Source organism: Cherax quadricarinatus, chromosome 99, assembly GCF_038502225.1.
Source record: "Cherax quadricarinatus isolate ZL_2023a chromosome 99, ASM3850222v1, whole genome shotgun sequence".
NCBI classification, from domain to species: Eukaryota; Metazoa; Arthropoda; class Malacostraca; order Decapoda; family Parastacidae; genus Cherax; species Cherax quadricarinatus.
The window spans coordinates 9248217-9265137 of record NC_091390.1 but is presented as its reverse complement, the minus strand read 5'-3'; the positions used below and the strand labels follow the sequence as shown (position 1 = coordinate 9265137).

Sequence of the window (16921 nt, the reverse complement as noted above, 5' to 3'; positions counted from 1 at the left end):
TGGGGAGAGCACATTATTAACCCGAAATGTCTATTAGTTAAATGTCTATCAGTTAAAAAGTTCTTGAGGAAGGATGGTAGATTGCCTCGGAGGCCTAAGGAGAGGGCTTGGGCTAAAATATTATACCTCCAAGTTGTGTCATATGCCTTCTCAAGGTCAAAAAATATGGCAATAACTGAGTGGTTATTAGCAAAGGCATTACGAACATACATATCCAAGTGTAGTAAGGGGTCTATGGTAGAACGTCCCTTACAAAAGCCATATTGACGAGTGGAGAGACTGTTGTGTCTCTAAATACCTCATTAAACGTCTATTTACCAGGCGTTCCATCACTTTGCAAACTGCACTGGTAAGAGCAATGGGACGATAGTGGGAGGCATCATGTCCCGTAGTGCCTGGTTTGCGGAAAGGGAGAACAATGGCAGATTTCCACAGCTCTGGAAGAACTCCTTGTGACCAAATAAGATTGAAAAGGCATAATAGGACTGCAAGGGCTGACTGATGTAAATGTTGTAGCATACGAATATGAATGCCGATGATCAGCAAGCTGAGAGTCTTGCCTCCAGTTCTTGAAGTGTAAAAGGCACATTATGCTGTTCTTCTCTGAGAGAAGAAAAGTCCAAGGGTGCTAACTCTCTGGCAGACTTTGAGGAAAGAAACGAGGGGCATAGATTGAGCCCCTGAGAAATACAGACCAGATGAATGCCAATTTCATTGGCAACATCTAGCGGGTTTGCTATATCAACACCGGCAACCCGCAGAACAGGAGCCGGGTCAGGGGAATATTTACCACTCAGTTTTTGTACTTTTTTCCAGACTGCACTCATAGAGGAAGCAGAGATGATAATGGAGACATAATCTCACCAGCAAGTGCATTTAGCATCACGGATGACACAGAGAGCGATCGCACGCTTCTGTTTAAAATCAAGAAGTCTCTCCGTGGTTCTATTGTACCGATACCTGCCCCATGCAGCGCGTTTCAAATGTACTGCATGAGCACAAGCAGGAGACCACCAAGGCATGCATTTCTGAGAATGCCTGCCCAAAGTTTGGGGTATAGAATGAGAAGCTGCGGTTAAAATGGAGGACGAGAAGAGGTGAAAAAGCTCATCAATGGAGGATGAAGAAGGAACCTCACTAAAAACAGTTGTGAGCAAAGGTCCCAATTGCCAGATTAAATTGCCAGCGTGGGATACGAAGAGGTGGTGAATATGAAGGGGAAGTAAGAATGATTGGGAAATGATCACTGTCATGCAAATCCGGGAGAACAGACCAGGTGAAGTCTAATGCAGCGGAGGAAGAGCAGACCGAGAGTTCGATGTAAGAGAGAGTGTGAGTTCAAGGATCAAAATGGGTGTGAGTACCTGTATTTAAAACATGGAGGGGGTGGGTGGCAAGAAAAGCCTCTAACCGAATGCCACAGGAATCACAGTGAGACCCCCCCCCCCAGAGGAAATGATGGGCATTAAAATCCCAAAGTAACAGAATCGGTGGTGGTAATGACGAAACAAGAAAGGCAATATCCAGAATAGATAATGCCCGAGAAGGGGAGAGATATAAAGAACAGAGCGTATACCACCTATGCAAGTGGATACGGGCTGCTGTGTAATGCAGCGAAGTACGAACAAATAGCTGAATGTACGGAATATCAGTGCATAGAAGAAGGGCACTTTCATTAAAGGTCCCATCAGGAAAAGGATCTGAAGAATGCAATAAATTATAGCCTGAGATGGGAGAGATAACAGCAGAGTGTAATTTTGGTTCCTGTAAGCAAACACCAACAGGGAAAAACTGGGAGAGTAACATCTGAAGCTCACCTCGATTACCCCTGAGGCCGCATATATTCCACTGTAAATAGGCCATGATTGGCAATGATAAAGATACTTGAAATCTGCAGGTAAGGGTTCCTACAGACTAGAGGGGTTAGAAAAGTCCACATGCGGAGGCAGCAGAAAACGTTCAAGCGGCGAAGGAATGATGCGCTCTGAAGAAAGGAGTTGAGCAGATGGAGGAGAGGAGAGAGAAGGAACAGAGGGTGGATCAGTATCCATTGATGGTTTGGTCTCTGCAATATATTCAGAGATTGCTTCAAGTGTTTCAGAATTCAGAGACGTCATATGGGAGACAATATTGGAGATGGTAGGGGGAGGATGAGTAAAGATTGGAATGGTAATGGACTGTACCAAGGTAGGGGGGCGAAAGGGTGGAGGGAACTGGAGAAGAAGCGTTGAAAGGGGCAGAAGAGGCAGAAACCTGGGAGGTGGCAGAAGAGGAAGAAACTTGGGAGGGAACAGGGGAGGTAGGTATAGTACGAGGAGGGTGAACCTCTACACTTGTAACAGAGCCAGTGAGAGGGGAAGAACCTGGTACAGAGACAGGGAAAGCAAAATGAGGTGGAAGGGAAGGAGGGGTTAAAGGACATTTTTTTGACTTCTGAGAAGTAGAGGGACGATTGGGAGGTGTCGCACAAGGTCTCGTCGATACTGAGGCTTGTGAGGGAGAACACGAAGAAGTGTGAACAGACTGAGGCATTGAAGTAGGGACGTCTGAGCCTAGGAAAGCAAAAGAATTAGATACAGGAGTGACTATGGGAGAGGTAACCACAGAGGAGGCTGCAGAAGATGGGACCCCAGAAGTGGGGGGACGTTTTGAAACACGGGAATAAGAAACACGAGGTAGTCTCCCTCGGAGGTGGAGATGAGAAACTGCCATGGCATAAGGGAGACCTTCTGCCTCTTTGAGGTAACGGATTTCCTGCTCATTTAAGTAGACTTGGCAATGGCGAGAGTATGAAGGGTGAGCCTCATGACAATTAAGGCAAGAGGGAGGTCGATTGCAAGACGTATTAGAATGGTCATCAGCACCACAGACTGGGCATTCGGCTATGGATCTGCAATATTTTGCTGGATGGCCAAATCACCAGCAATTTCTACACTGTTGTGGTGTAGGGATCACCTTTCCAACTTGTAACTGATGTCCTGCTACATAAACTGAGGATTGGAGTTCACGGCTGTCAAAAGTTAAACGAGCCACATTGCTAAGGTATCGTCTCCACCCTCGGGCAGGAAGAACTTAAGTGTCTACCTTGAGGATTGGGAGATCTTGGAGTTCCAGCTGTTCAAGAATGTCATTGCCACATGTCTGTAAATTTTGTTGAACTATGGTATGGGGCAGAATGATGGTACCACTACAAGAATTGAAGGAATGATGTTTTTCAATAGTGACAGGAACAGTATCTATATGCAGGGCCAGATTAAGAAGTCTCCGGGCCCTAGGCTATTCAGATTGGCGGGGCCCCTTTGAGTTACGGGTAAGCGAAGCGACCCCTTCCAGCTTGGGGGGGGGGGTCTGTGTGAGCCTGTTTAAGGTCTAATTAAATACATTCTGGCTATTTAGATTAAATTTAATAGGAAAGTACATCAAGACAACCCAAACCATTCACCAACAGCCATTATAACTATCTTGTTAAATCATGCATTTTAAAGAGAATAAACTCAATAGTATTACTAGATTAGGCTATTAAAGTAGTGACATCATGTACCTATTATATTCAGCATAACCACTACAGCACTATTATTCCTTTATAAATCACTGACCATTATTGTTATCAATGCATCATGCATAAGACTATCAAATCATATAAACTCAAGAAAATAAAGAATTGTTTATATTCACAGGCACTTCTTAAATAAACTTTTTTCTGGATTTCATATTGGCAAAATCATCAATTATATTCTGAAAATAAATATTTCTGGTTAGATCACTCAATGGTCAACAAGGCTAGGTTACACAATTTGTCTTGGCTCATTGTTGAACGGAGCTGGTCTTTCACTCTTTTCAAAACAGAAAATGAACGTTCTCCTTCACAGTTAGTAGCTGGAAGTGTTAGGTAAAGGCGATACACTATGTCAACATTAGGGAAGGTTTCTGAGATACCTGCATTTCTTAAATGTTTCAAAGCAGCTGAGGGCGCACATTTTTCAGGTGAAGCTTTAATCTGATTCATATACCCAGAAAAATTAACTATTTCTTCAACAAATGTGTCCTGAACATCTGCTGAAAGTTGTCATTGCAACTTTTATGCAGCTTCTCTCAATTCTGCATCTGGCATAGTAGTAATTTTGAACAGAAATCCAAACTTGTCATTGAGATTCTGGTAGATTTCTTTTCTTTTCACCAATTCTGTAATCAGTGAATCCAGAATGACGAAGTATGTAGCTGTCTTACATTTCTGCCTTGGTAGCAACACAATTTCATTGTCTGGCTCTTCAAAATTGCGTTTCCTCTTCCTTGACCGCTGATGATCAGCCCGGTAACTGTAGTCTTTCACCAGCAGTTTAGCTTTCTCTTCAAACATTTCAAAAGCTTCATCCCTTAAAATTTAGAGGCAAAAACAAACATTTATCCATACACATCAATGTCTATCAACAACACTTCAGTTAATTTGTCACAGTTCAAGTCTAGATAACGTGTAATTACTACAGAAAATTGGAGAGGAATCTCCCATACTCACCCATTAGCGGGAAAACACAGCTGTTCTGATGTAAACAAAGGCGTGTTGAGTGTTGCCATCTATAGTTAGGTTTATTTATTTTTATTTTATTTTATTTCATTATTTTTGTTTTGATTAATTTTTAAAAATCAATTTTACTCTCCAAACACTTGAACTTTTTAGGTAGGGACCCCTTTGTACTTGTACCATGTGTGCAGTCTTGGATGAGCCCCTGAACCCCTTGGACCCCGGGGCCCCCAAATGCGCGGGGCTCTAGGCAAATGCCTAGTTTGCCTATGCGGCAATCCGGCCCTGTCTATATGGGAAAGAAGAGAAAGATCATGAGCTTGGGTAGCATTCTGGACTGTGATGATACCCGTACCACTCTTAAGAGCATGAAAGGAAATATCTCTACCAACATGGCATAGGAGCACTTTGCCAATACTATGGTCGGAAAGATAGGCAGTAGAGGAAGTTGGTAAGGGTAACGTCTCCGCCTGCAGGCAGGAAGGACGTAAGTGTCTACCATGATAATTGGGAGATCTTGGAGTTCCAGCTGTTCGAGAATGTCATTGCCACATGTCTGGAAATTCTGTTGGACTATGGTATGGGGGAGAATGACGGTACCACTACAAGAATTGAGGAAATGATGTTTTTCGATAGTAATAGGAATAGTATTGATAAGTGTAAGAATAGAAAGATTATGAGCTTGGGTAGCATTCTGTACAGTGATGATGTGCATACCACTCTTAAGAGCATGAAAAGAAATATCTTTACCAACATGGCATAGGAGTGCCTTGCCAATACTGTGGTCGGAAAGATAGGCGGTAGAGGAAGTTGGTCGTAAAGTGAAGAATTTAGTCCATTGTGCAGTCTGAAACTGAGTGGAAAGGGAGTGCAGGATGTGTTGATCTTTTCTGAGAAGAACGAGAAGGTGGAGAAGTATCATCAGCAGGTAATTGCCATTTGTGTTTAGGCGTGGGACCAGAATTGGTCCGACGTGGAACGGGCTGGCAATTCAAAAATTGCCGCACCATAGAGGGAGAGACCAGAAGCATAGTCAAAGGAGAGCGGAGGTCAGATAAATCAAAGGAGTCAGTCGAGACCTCAGTACCTGAAGCGGGTGAGGAAACAGCACCGGCAAGAGGTACAGAGGCACGAGGAGTGTCCGAAGAGTGGTCCAAAGATGAGGCACGGTCAGAACTGGGTGCGGTATCAAGAAGGGGCCTGGGGGTAGCAGGTTCATGGATTGGGTTCTCCATGGTTAGGTTACTTCTTTCTTTTTGTTTTTAAGGAAAAGAAGAAAGGAAAATAAAAAGGAAAAAAAGCAGTAAAAAAAGGGGGGACCGGGGAGGGATAGTTCCTAGGAGGAATGAAAGGGCCAGAAATCTCCCTCTGTGCCCAAGAGGAACTCAGCACCACAAGTAGCATAGATGCAGCATGGAACCCGTGCCATACCCTATCCTACCCATCATGCCAGTAAACCAGCAATCTGGGATAGCAACCTCACATCTGCCGAGCTACCTCGATGGACAAAAGAGAGGGCGGCCGGATATCTGCCACAAAGCATACCTCCTTTGGCCACCGCCCCTGGAATCTGAAAGGTGGCTTCCAGAGATACACTCGTCGCCCAAAAGACACCCAAAGCCACTCTCCAGGATACTGGAGAGGGATCGGGACATCCCCAGGTGATCCAGATTCCACGGCAAACTACACCACTGCCAAGAGCCTCAACAGAATGGGATGGACCCTGGTACCCTTTCCCCTACCTAGGAACTAGCGTGCCTGTGGGAAAAATCCCAAAGGCCAAAAAGAGGAAGGGCAAAAAGGATGGGTGGGGAGGGGGAGGAGGAAAGGGAAAAGGGGAGGATGGGATAGGGAAGGGGGGATTGGGGGGTAATTAGGTTCGATCTGAGGAAGGAGACTGACAGGTCTAATTCCTCAGACCAAGAGCCTCTTCACCACGCCAAGGAGCCCCCCTTGAAGAGGAAAATTTCAGGTAGATCCCGCTTGTACCTGTCTGAATGCTGAAACGTGCAGACATGGCATCAGGATAACTTGTTGAGAGATGGATGCTTGTTGTGTAGGGTGATGCAGTGAACACAAGCTTCATTCCTTCTTCCTTCCTCTCTCTGGGCAAACACACTTGCTGCGACCACCGCTTCCCACCAATGTGAACGATATGAAACTTGGTAGCTGGGAGTAATGATAAAGGCCTCGGAGGCTTCTTATTTTATTTGCAAAGTCATGGTGGGTACACAGGCTTGTGCATTTGTGCCCATGGCCCGGGAGGGACATGCCCACGAGGGAAAGAGGAGTAGGATTTGTTGTCTGATTCTAGGCCGCTGAGTGAGAGCGAGTGGGACCAGCGTCCCACTGATCTGGGCAGGCCTAGAGAGGGCAGCACCTGAGTGCCACAAAATATGAACTAGGCTGGCAGACAGCACAGGCTGTCTGTGCAGGCAGTGCAGGCTGTCTACACTGGTTTTGTCAGAGAAGTGCAACATACATGACAGTAGATAAATCAGTTCACTGGGATGATTTCACTGAAGGCCGGGGGTAGAAATTAACTGATCTGTAGACTCATATGATTTTATATTATGCTTATAAACATGAGACGTAAGCATTATTTTTGCAAAAAACAAATACATTACAACTACAGTTGTCTCTTTCCATCAGTGTAGTTTTGATTGTGGAGATATGATTGTATTTGCCATGGCATACTCAAAATACAGTGGAGCCCCAAGTTTCGTGATTAATACATTCCAGAGAGTCTGCTGAAAGGCAAAATTCACGACTGGCAAAACCATTTTCCCCATAAGAAATAATGGACCCAAAAGTATTAACAAAAAAATATCTTTTTAAAGATTAAATATAGATTTACATACAGGAAAGAGGGAAATTATTTCCCAGTAAAAGTAGGCCTTAGACAAGGATGTGTGAAGTCACCGTGGTTGTTTAATATATTAATAGATGGGGTTGCAAGAGAAGTAAATGTGAGGGTCTTGGCAAGAGGCGTGGAGTTAAAAGATAAAGAATCACACATAAAGTGGGAGTTGTCACAGTTGCTCTTTGCTGATGACACTGTGCTCTTGGGAGATTCTGAAGAGAAGTTGCAGAGATTGGTGGATGAATTTGGTAGGGTGTGCCAAAGAAGAAAATTAAAAGTGAATACAGGAAAGTGTAAGGTTATGAGGATAACAAAAAGATTAGGTGATGAAAGATTGGATATCAGATTGGAGGGAGAGAGTATGGAGGAGGTGAATGTATTCAGATATTTGGGAGTGGACGTGTCAGTGGATGGGTCTATGAAAGATGAGGTGAATCATAGAATTGATGAGGGGAAAAGGGTGAGTGGTTCATTTAGGAGTCTTTGGAGACAAAGAACTTTGTCATTGGAGGCAAAGAGGGGAATGTATGAGAGTATAGTTTTACCAATGCTCTTATATGGGTGTGAAGCATGGGTGATGAATGTTGCAGCGAGGAGAAGGCTGGAGGCAATGGAGATGTCATGTCTGAGGGCAATGTGTGGTGTGAATATAATGCAGAGAATTCGTAGTTTGGAAGTTAGGAGTAGGTGCGGGATTACCAAAACTGTTGTCCAGAGGGCTGAGGAAGGGTTGTTGAGGTGGTTCGGACATGTAGAGAGAATGGAGCAAAACAGAGTGACTTCAAGAGTGTATCAGTCTGTAGTGGAAGGAAGGCGGGGTAGGGGTCGGCCTAGGAAAGGTTGGAGGGAGGGGGTAAAGGAGGTTTTGTGTGCGATGGGCTTGGACTTCCAGCAGGCATGTGTGAACGTGTTTGATAGGAGTGAATGGAGACAAATGGTTTTTAATACTTGATGTGCTGTTGGAGTGTGAGCAAAGTAACATTTATGAAGGGGTTCAGGGAAACCAGCGGGCCGGACTTGAGTCCTGGAGATGGGAAGTACAGTGGACCCTCGACCAGCAATGGCATCGATTAACGATAAATCTGACTAGCGATACATTTTATCGCAAAAATTTTGCCTCGATTAGCTCTAAAAAACTCGACCAACACTATTCGTTCCGTCTGAAATGCGTCCACTTCTGGCCAGTGTTTACAAGCCAGCCAGCCACCGCGGTCGCTTCCAAGCATACAATCAGAACATTTCATATTATCACAGCCTTTTTAGTGATTGCACCTGCAAAATAAGTCACCATGGGCCCCAGGAAAGCTTCTAGTGCCAACCCTACAGCAAAAAGGGTGAGAATTACTATGGATATGAAGAAAGAGATCATTGCTAAGTATGAAAGTGGAGTGCATGTCTCCGAGCTGGCCAAGCTGTACACAAAACCCCAATCAACCATCGCTACTATTGTGGCCAAGAAAACGGCAATCAAGGAAGCTGTTCTTGCCAAAGGTGCAACTATGTTTTCGAAACTGAGATCGGAAGTGATAGAAGATGTTGAGAGACTATTATTGGTATGGATAAACGAAAAACAGATAGCAGGAGATAGCATCTCTCAAGCGTTCATATGTGAAAGGGCTAGGAAGTTGCATGACGATTTAATTAGAAAAATGCCAGCAACTAGTGGTGATGTGAGTGAATTTAAGGCGAGCAAAGGTTGGTTTGAGAGATTTAAGAATCGTAGTGGCATACATAGTGTGATAAGGCATGATGAGGCTGCCAGTTTGGACCAAAAAGCAGCTGAAAAATATGTGCAGGAATTCAAGGGGTACATAGACAGTGAAGGACTGAAACCTGAACAAGTGTTTAATGGTGACACTGACAATGTTGTGAAACACTTTAGGAATGTCATAAAGGAACGGGAGGTACAGGCCTCTATGGGCAGATATGTTGTGCGGCAGAGGTCCAGTGACTCTCAAGCTGGTCCTAGTGGCATTAAAAGAAGAAGGGACGTAACCCCGAAAAAGGACTTGCCACCTCAAGTCCTAATGGAAGGGGATTCCCCTTCTAAACACTAAGACCATCAACACACTCCCCTCTTCCCATCCCATCAATCATCACCAGATCTTCAATAAAGGTAAGTGCCATGTAACTGTGCATGTCTTCTTCAGTTTGTGTGTATTAAAATTAATATTTCATGTGTTAAATTTTTTTTTTCAATACTTTTGGGTGTCTTGCACGGATTAATTTGATTTCCATTATTTCTTATGGGGAAAATTAACTTGACTAATGATTATTTTGACTAACGATGAGCTCTCAGGAACGGATTAATAGCGTTAGTCGAGGGTCCACTGTACAGTGCCTGCACTCTGAAGGAGGGGTGTTAATGTTGCAATTTAAAAACTGTAGTGTAAAGCACCCTTCTGGCAAGACAGTGATGGAGTGAATGATGGTGAAAGTTTTTCTTTTTCAGGCCACCCTGCCTTGGTGGGAATCGGCCAGTGTGATAATAATAAAAATAATACAGAAAGCAATGACAAATGAAGATAAAACACTAATAAAATGGATAAATGAACATTTAACATCACACTTACCTTTACTGGAGAATCTTGTTGGTGCATAGCAGACAGGTAGGAGAGGGGAGAGAGGGAAGCGAGTTATTATGCTTTAATATGATGCTAATATCATCTCTACGGCTTATTTTTCTATCACAATTCATCTAATATGACATAATAAAGAATATTAATAACATAGAAATGTGATATATACTCTACAATGAATAAAATATGTCATAACATATGTGAGGAGTAAGTGGTGGTGGTGTTGTTGGGTTTATAAGGGCCACTGAGAGAAGCCATACAAATTAGTGGTAGTGGAGGTGCTAGTTAAAGCCACCAACACTATCCACACTAAAACAATGTATGTAATTTATAAATAAGAAATATTTACACTTACCTTGGAGGAGATGTTAGTTTGATTAGTTTGATGGAGGAGATTCTGGCAGAGGTTTAGGGTGGTGGAAGATAAAAGGGCAGTGTATGATCAGTGGCTCTATACACCTCCAATAACATTGGAGAGTTACTTTCATGTTATTTTTCTATTACTTAAATGCTTAACTTACTTTCTACACTGTTATTGCGCCACTGAGTGGCGCAATAACCTTTATCAATATCTGCTGCTTTAGTATTGTACATATCATAGAATCACTAAATCACTGAAGGCACATTCTTCCCTCTCTTTCCATCCTCCACTTTGGTACTTGGCTACGAGTTTTTTCCTTGTATTCTATCACGTTTCTTTCCTTCATAACTAAAGGCCAAGCACCAGGAGCTTTCTTTTGGCCCATGGTGGCTTATTTAGCAGTTGCAAGCACAAAAAACAATCAATTATTATGAAATGTATTGTATGAACCCATGGGGTGATGGTCACTCGCTGATAAACAATGGCACACCGAGTGTGAATGGTGTGGGAGACTGGCTTTGTGTGTGAACTGATGCTGGGATGCCACTTGCTTGGACGCATACCAGATGGTCACTGAATCACAAGGCCAATCATGAACCACAAGGCTATACTTTCCAAAAAATTTTGCAGAAAGTCGGATTTCACAAAAGTCGCAGCCGCCAAAAGGCAGGGGTCCACTGTACTTGTTACTTTCCCTGACTATATTTTCCATCAAGTGCTTGTTGAAGAATGGTTCAAGGAATTCCAGTTCATTTGCACTGTCATCAAACTGATGGGGATTGGGAACAAAATGGGATTTTGCTGCCAATCCCAGATGCAGTTTGCTGGTGGATACTGGATAAGATAAGCTAGTTGTGGTTGATTAGTTTGATGGAGGAGATTCTGGCAGAGGTTTAGGGTGGTGGAAGATAAAAGGGCAGTGTATGATCAGTGGCTCTATACACCTCCAATAACATTGGAGAGTTACTTTCATGTTATTTTTCTATTACTTAAATGCTTAACTTACTTTCTACACTGTTAATGCTACACTTTATTACTGAGTGGCGCAATAACCTTTATCAATATCTGCTGCTTTAGTATTGTACATATCATAGAATCACTAAATCACTGAAGGCACATTCTTCCCTCTCTTTCCATCCTCCACTTTGGTACTTGGCTACGAGTTTTTTCCTTGTATTCTATCACGTTTCTTTCCTTCATAACTAAAGGCCAGGCACCAGGAGCTTTCTTTTGGCCCATGGTGGCTTATTTAGCAGTTGCAAGCACAAAAAACAATCAATTATTATGAAATGTATTGTATGAACCCATGGGGTGATGGTCACTCGCTGATAAACAATGGCACACCGAGTGTGAATGGTGTGGGAGACTGGCTTTGTGTGTGAACTGATGCTGGGATGCCACTTGCTTGGACGCATACCAGATGGTCACTGAATCACAAGGCCAATCATGAACCACAAGGCTATATTTTCCAAAAAATTTTGCAGAAAGTCGGATTTCACAAAAGTCGCAGCCGCCAAAAGGCAGGGGTCCACTGTACTTGTTACTTTCCCTGACTATATTTTCCATCAAGTGCTTGTTGAAGAATGGTTCAAGGAATTCCAGTTCATTTGCACTGTCATCAAACTGATGGGGATTGGGAACAAAAGTGGGATTTTGCTGCCAATCCCAGATGCAGTTTGCTGGTGGATACTGGATAAGATAAGCTAGTTGTGGTTGTGGTGGGGAGGGTGGTTGACACTCCACTTTGTCCTGGATCTGATGAGTCAGCCATGTGGGTCTCGGCCTGGGCTGGTACGTCATGCTGTGTGTCCATGGCATCACCATTACCACCACCTACTGATGCCTGTGGTTTATCCATACCAACTGTAGCCATATCATCCTCACTTTCACTGTCTATTCCAGGTTCAGGGCCATGGGATGTACTACAGGATGTACCCCGTCCCTTTGGAATTGCATATGGTACACTACCCGAGCACATGTGGTGGCAAACATACTGACGCTTCACTGGTGAATATGATTCATTACTAGCACTACTCAAATGGTCATCAAGAGCAATAAAATTAAAGTCCACATCACAATCACCATTACTCATGCCCAAGGTCTGGCCATGTGAAAACATTAGTTTTCTTTTGCAATACGGTACAGCTGAACGTGACTGAGACACACCAGCACCCAAGGTGGAAGGTTGAGGGTCATCAAGATTTTTAGCACTATTTTCAATATCTTGTTCACTGCTTTGGGTCACAAATTGACCAAAACCATAGAATTCCTCTTCAGATCCACTTCCATCAGTGCCAGAACTATCAGTTAGGAAGAGGAGAGCCCCAATTTGCCTTGGAGTGAGAGCTGCATTGCCAGGAGGCATGGTAAACAAAGCATATTGAGGTGGCATTCCCACAATGCCATGTGGGTGCCCAGATTTTCTATATACTGTGCACACTGACCTCACAGACCCATTCTCATAGATGTATGCCTACCAGCCTTCTCGTGCTAAATCTGAGGCCGCTAGAATTTTGGCGGAGTTCTATGGCACAGACCCTGAAAGGTTTTGGGTCGAGTACCGAGGTTCCACTGTATCTCTTGTATGTATTTGTATATGTGACACAAGATGGCTTTTTTGAGTAAAACATTTCAGACATGCTGAACACTGGAATGGTTTATCTCCTGTATGTACTCGCATATGTATCACAAGACTGTGTTTTACAGTATAACATTTCGGACATTCTGAACACTGAAAAGGTTTATCTCCTGTATGTACTCGCATATGTGACACAAGATGGCATTTGTGAGTATAACATTTCAGACATTCTGAACAGTGAAATGGTTTATCGCCTGTATGTATTCGCATATGTGTCACAAGATGGCCTTTTTCAGAAAAACACTTCTGACATTCTGAACACTGAAATGGTTTATCTCCCGTATGTACTCGCATATGTGATACAAGATGGCCTTTGAGAGTAAAACATTTCAGGCATTCTGAACACTGAAATGGTTTATCTCCTGTATGTATTCGCATATGTGACACAAGATAGCCTTTGTGAGTAAAACATTTCAGACATTCGGAACACTGAAAAGGTTTATCTACTGCATGTATTCGTACATGTGTCAGAAGATGGCTTTTTTGAGTAAAACATTTCAGACATTCTGAACACTGAAATGGTTTATCTCCTGTATGTACTCGCATATGTATCACAAGAGTGCTTTTTAGAGTATAACATTTCAGACATTCTGAACATTGAAATGGTTTATCTCCTCTATGTACTCGCAAGTGTGACACAAGATGGCCTTTGTGAGTAAAACATTTCAGGCATTCTGAACATTGAAAAGGTTTATCTCCTGTATGTACTCGCATATGCCTCACAAGACTGTGTTTTCGACTAAAACATCTGAGACAATTTGAACACTGAAATGGCTTATCTCCTGTATGTATTCGCATGTGTGACACAAGATGGCCTTTTTCAGTAAAACATTTCAGACATTCTAAACACTGAAATGGTTTATCTCCTGTATGTATTCGCATATGTGACACAAGCTGGTCTTTTTGAGTAAAACATTTCAGACATTCTGAACACTGAAATGGTTTATGTCCTGTGTGTATTCGCATATGTGTCACAAGGCTGCCTTTTTCAGTAAAACATTTCAGACATTCAGAACACTGAAATGGTTTATCTCCTGTATGTACACGTGTATGTTTCACAAGATGGCTTTTTACAGTAAAACATTTCAGACATTCTGAACACTGAAATGGTTTATGTCCTGTATGTATTCGCATATGTGCCACAAGACTGCCTTTTACAGTAAAACATTTCTGACACTCTGAACAATGAAATGGTTTATGTTTCTGCATATTTTACTTCATTTTAAAATATTTTAGTCATTCAACATTGGTATAGTTAATCTTTCTTATGTACTCTCAAGTGTATTTCAAGATTTAGTCTTTTTGGTAAACTTTTTCTACCAATGAGCACTAATAAAGTTTATTTTCATCTTTAAAGACTATGATTTTTTTTGTGTTAGAAGACTAATATACATACTACAACACTGTATATATGTACTACAACACTGTACTAATGTATTACAACACTATATATGTACTAAAACACTGAATATATACAGAAGAATATTTTTATTCTTTTCTCTTGTGTTTAAAAACAGATTTTTTTAATTTTAACTATAATATTACTAAATTGTATTTTTTGGTGAATTGCCATGCAATTTTTTTATTGAATTTTAATTATGAAAACAAACTTGTTATAATTAGTAATATCTGGCCAGCTAAAACTTCATAAGAATCACAAGTGTTGCCTTTCTTATAGTAAAAAAGATATAGTGTCTGGGAAGATACAGCCTGGTAGTGTTCCACAAAACACTTCTGCAATATCAGTTGTTGTTGAAGACACACTGATACTTCTTGAAGTACTGAAGATATATTGTCTGGGAAGATACAGCCTGGTAGTGTTCCACACAACACTTCTGCAATATCAGTTGTTGTTGAAGACACTTAACACTGGTGCTTCTTGAACTACTGAAGATATATTGTCTGGGAAGATACAGCCTGGTAGTGTTCCACAAAATACTTCTGAAACAGAAACATGAGAGAGTTTAGTACAATATTCCACCAATTCATGAAATATTACCACCTGAACCATTACTTGTAATATAGAATTTGTGTGCAATTTCAAGATAATTTTACATAACCTTACTCCACCTTACTACCTCACATTTATATTAAGTTTAAATAAAATTGTAAATCAGTTAACCACTACTTCTTGTCTAGTTTTAAGTATAGTTACTATGTACTTATTATCTTGTCTTGTTTTAATTAGTTACTATGTATTAGGATTAGGTTGCCCATAATGCCCCGGCATGATAGAGGTTCTCTTTGTACTTAGCAAAACAAAATTGTAATTACACATTGTAACCTTTAACCCTTTCAGGGTCCAAGGCCAAAATCTGAAGTGGTGCCCCAGTGTCCAAGAATTTAAAAAAAAAAAAAAAATTATTTTTCTTATGAAATGGTAGAGAATCTTTTTGTGAAGGTAATAAAACAAAAAGTACGAAATTTGATGGAAAATTTAGGAAATTATGCTCTCACGAATTTTGATGTGTCAGTGATATTTACGAATCAGCGATTTTGCCGACTTTGACTCCCATTTTAGGCCAATTACTTAATTCCAGTCGACCAAATTGTTAGCTATTTCACTAGTATTACTGCTATTCTATCGATTGAGCACAAGAAATCACCAAGTCAACTGTTTCAAGTACAAAATAAAGTGATCAGAAATTGGTAATTTGGCCAATTTAACACAAAGTTCAAAATATTCCAATTTCAAAATAGGGTCCAGAATAAACAATGTAGGTATTCCTGGCACTAAACTAACATTTCCTCTGTTCATTAGTTACGTTTTGAGGCTTTACAAATAAATTCCATTTTGATTTTTTATTCATATAATGAATTTTCATTCACACCAAAAAATAGATTTACTGTTATGCAATATTGTAATAATTGTATGAATATCATCACCACATTTGTGAATGTATATTAGACCCACCAGCTGGCGTGTATTAGACGTGTGAGGTCGTTTGATTACTCTTGAACATCGGCAAAAATTTAACATGTCTGCTACTTTGAGCTCAGTTTCAAGTCATTTCCAGTGCTAAAACCAGTCAAAATAATCTCTATTTCTGTAATATGTCTTCCATTCTATCAAACGAGACCAAGAAACCGCAAACACAACTATAAAAAACATACGAAAAACACTGCAAAGTCGCTGTTTTAATAGAAAATCACTGTCTCAGTTTTTTCTCTCATTATACAGTGTGCTGCAGGATTTGTTTTATGTGGTGCACACATACCTCATAGATGTATTCTATCATATCTAGGCCCAAATTTACCACTCACAGTTTATCAGAGTGAGCTGAGCTCATGGCGTAGATCTACGGTTTGGACCCTGAACGTAAAGCCGTAGATCTATGGGACGGACCCTGAAAGGGTTAAATGGAGAGTTAGAGGTATTGGGAAGATGGAAGGAATATTTTGAGGAATTGTTAAGTGTTGATGAAGATAGGGAAGCTGTGATTTCGTGTATAGGGCAAGGAGGAATAACATCTTGTAGGAGTGAGGAAGAGCCAGTTGTGAGTGTGGGGGAAGTTCGTGAGGCAGTAGGTAAAATGAAAGGGGGTAAGGCAGCTGGGATTGATGGGATAAAGATAGAAATGTTAAAAGCAGGTGGGGATATAGTTTTGGAGTGGTTGGTGAAATTATTTAATAAATGTATGGAAGAGGGTAAGGTACCTAGGGATTGGCAGAGAGCAAGCATAGTTCCTTTGTATAAAGGCAAAGGGGACAAAAGAGAGTGCAAAAATTATAGGGGGATAAGTCTGTTGAGTATACCTGGTAAAGTGTATGGTACAGTTATTATTGAAAGAATTAAGAGTAAGACAGAGAATAGGATAGCAGATGAACAAGGAGGCTTTAGGAAAGGAAGGGGATGTGTGGACCAGGTGTTCACAGTGAAACATATAATTGAACAGTATTTAGATAAGTCTAAAGAGGTTTTTGTGGCATTTAAGGATTTGGAAAAGGTGAATGACAGGGT

At 41.4% G+C, this 16921-nt stretch overlaps 1 protein-coding gene across 13 annotated transcripts in view; it reads right to left on the bottom strand.

Moving 5' to 3' along the window:
• Positions 1 to 3389: 3389 nt before the first annotated feature.
• The window catches only part of LOC128704766 (zinc finger protein 84-like), a 516148-nt gene continuing 502616 nt past the window's right edge, over positions 3390 to 16921 (bottom strand). For 9 of the 13 annotated variants that reach the window (XM_070079505.1, XM_070079508.1, XM_070079507.1 and 6 more), the window contains one exon: positions 3390 to 14901. In XM_070079505.1, the coding sequence (XP_069935606.1) occupies positions 12847 to 14169 (1323 nt within the window). In that variant the 5' untranslated portion in view covers positions 14170 to 14901 and the 3' untranslated portion in view covers positions 3390 to 12846. The remainder of the gene's footprint in view (positions 14902 to 16921) is intronic. The other 4 variants (XM_070079510.1, XM_070079511.1, XM_070079512.1 and 1 more) reach the window with 1 other exon arrangement.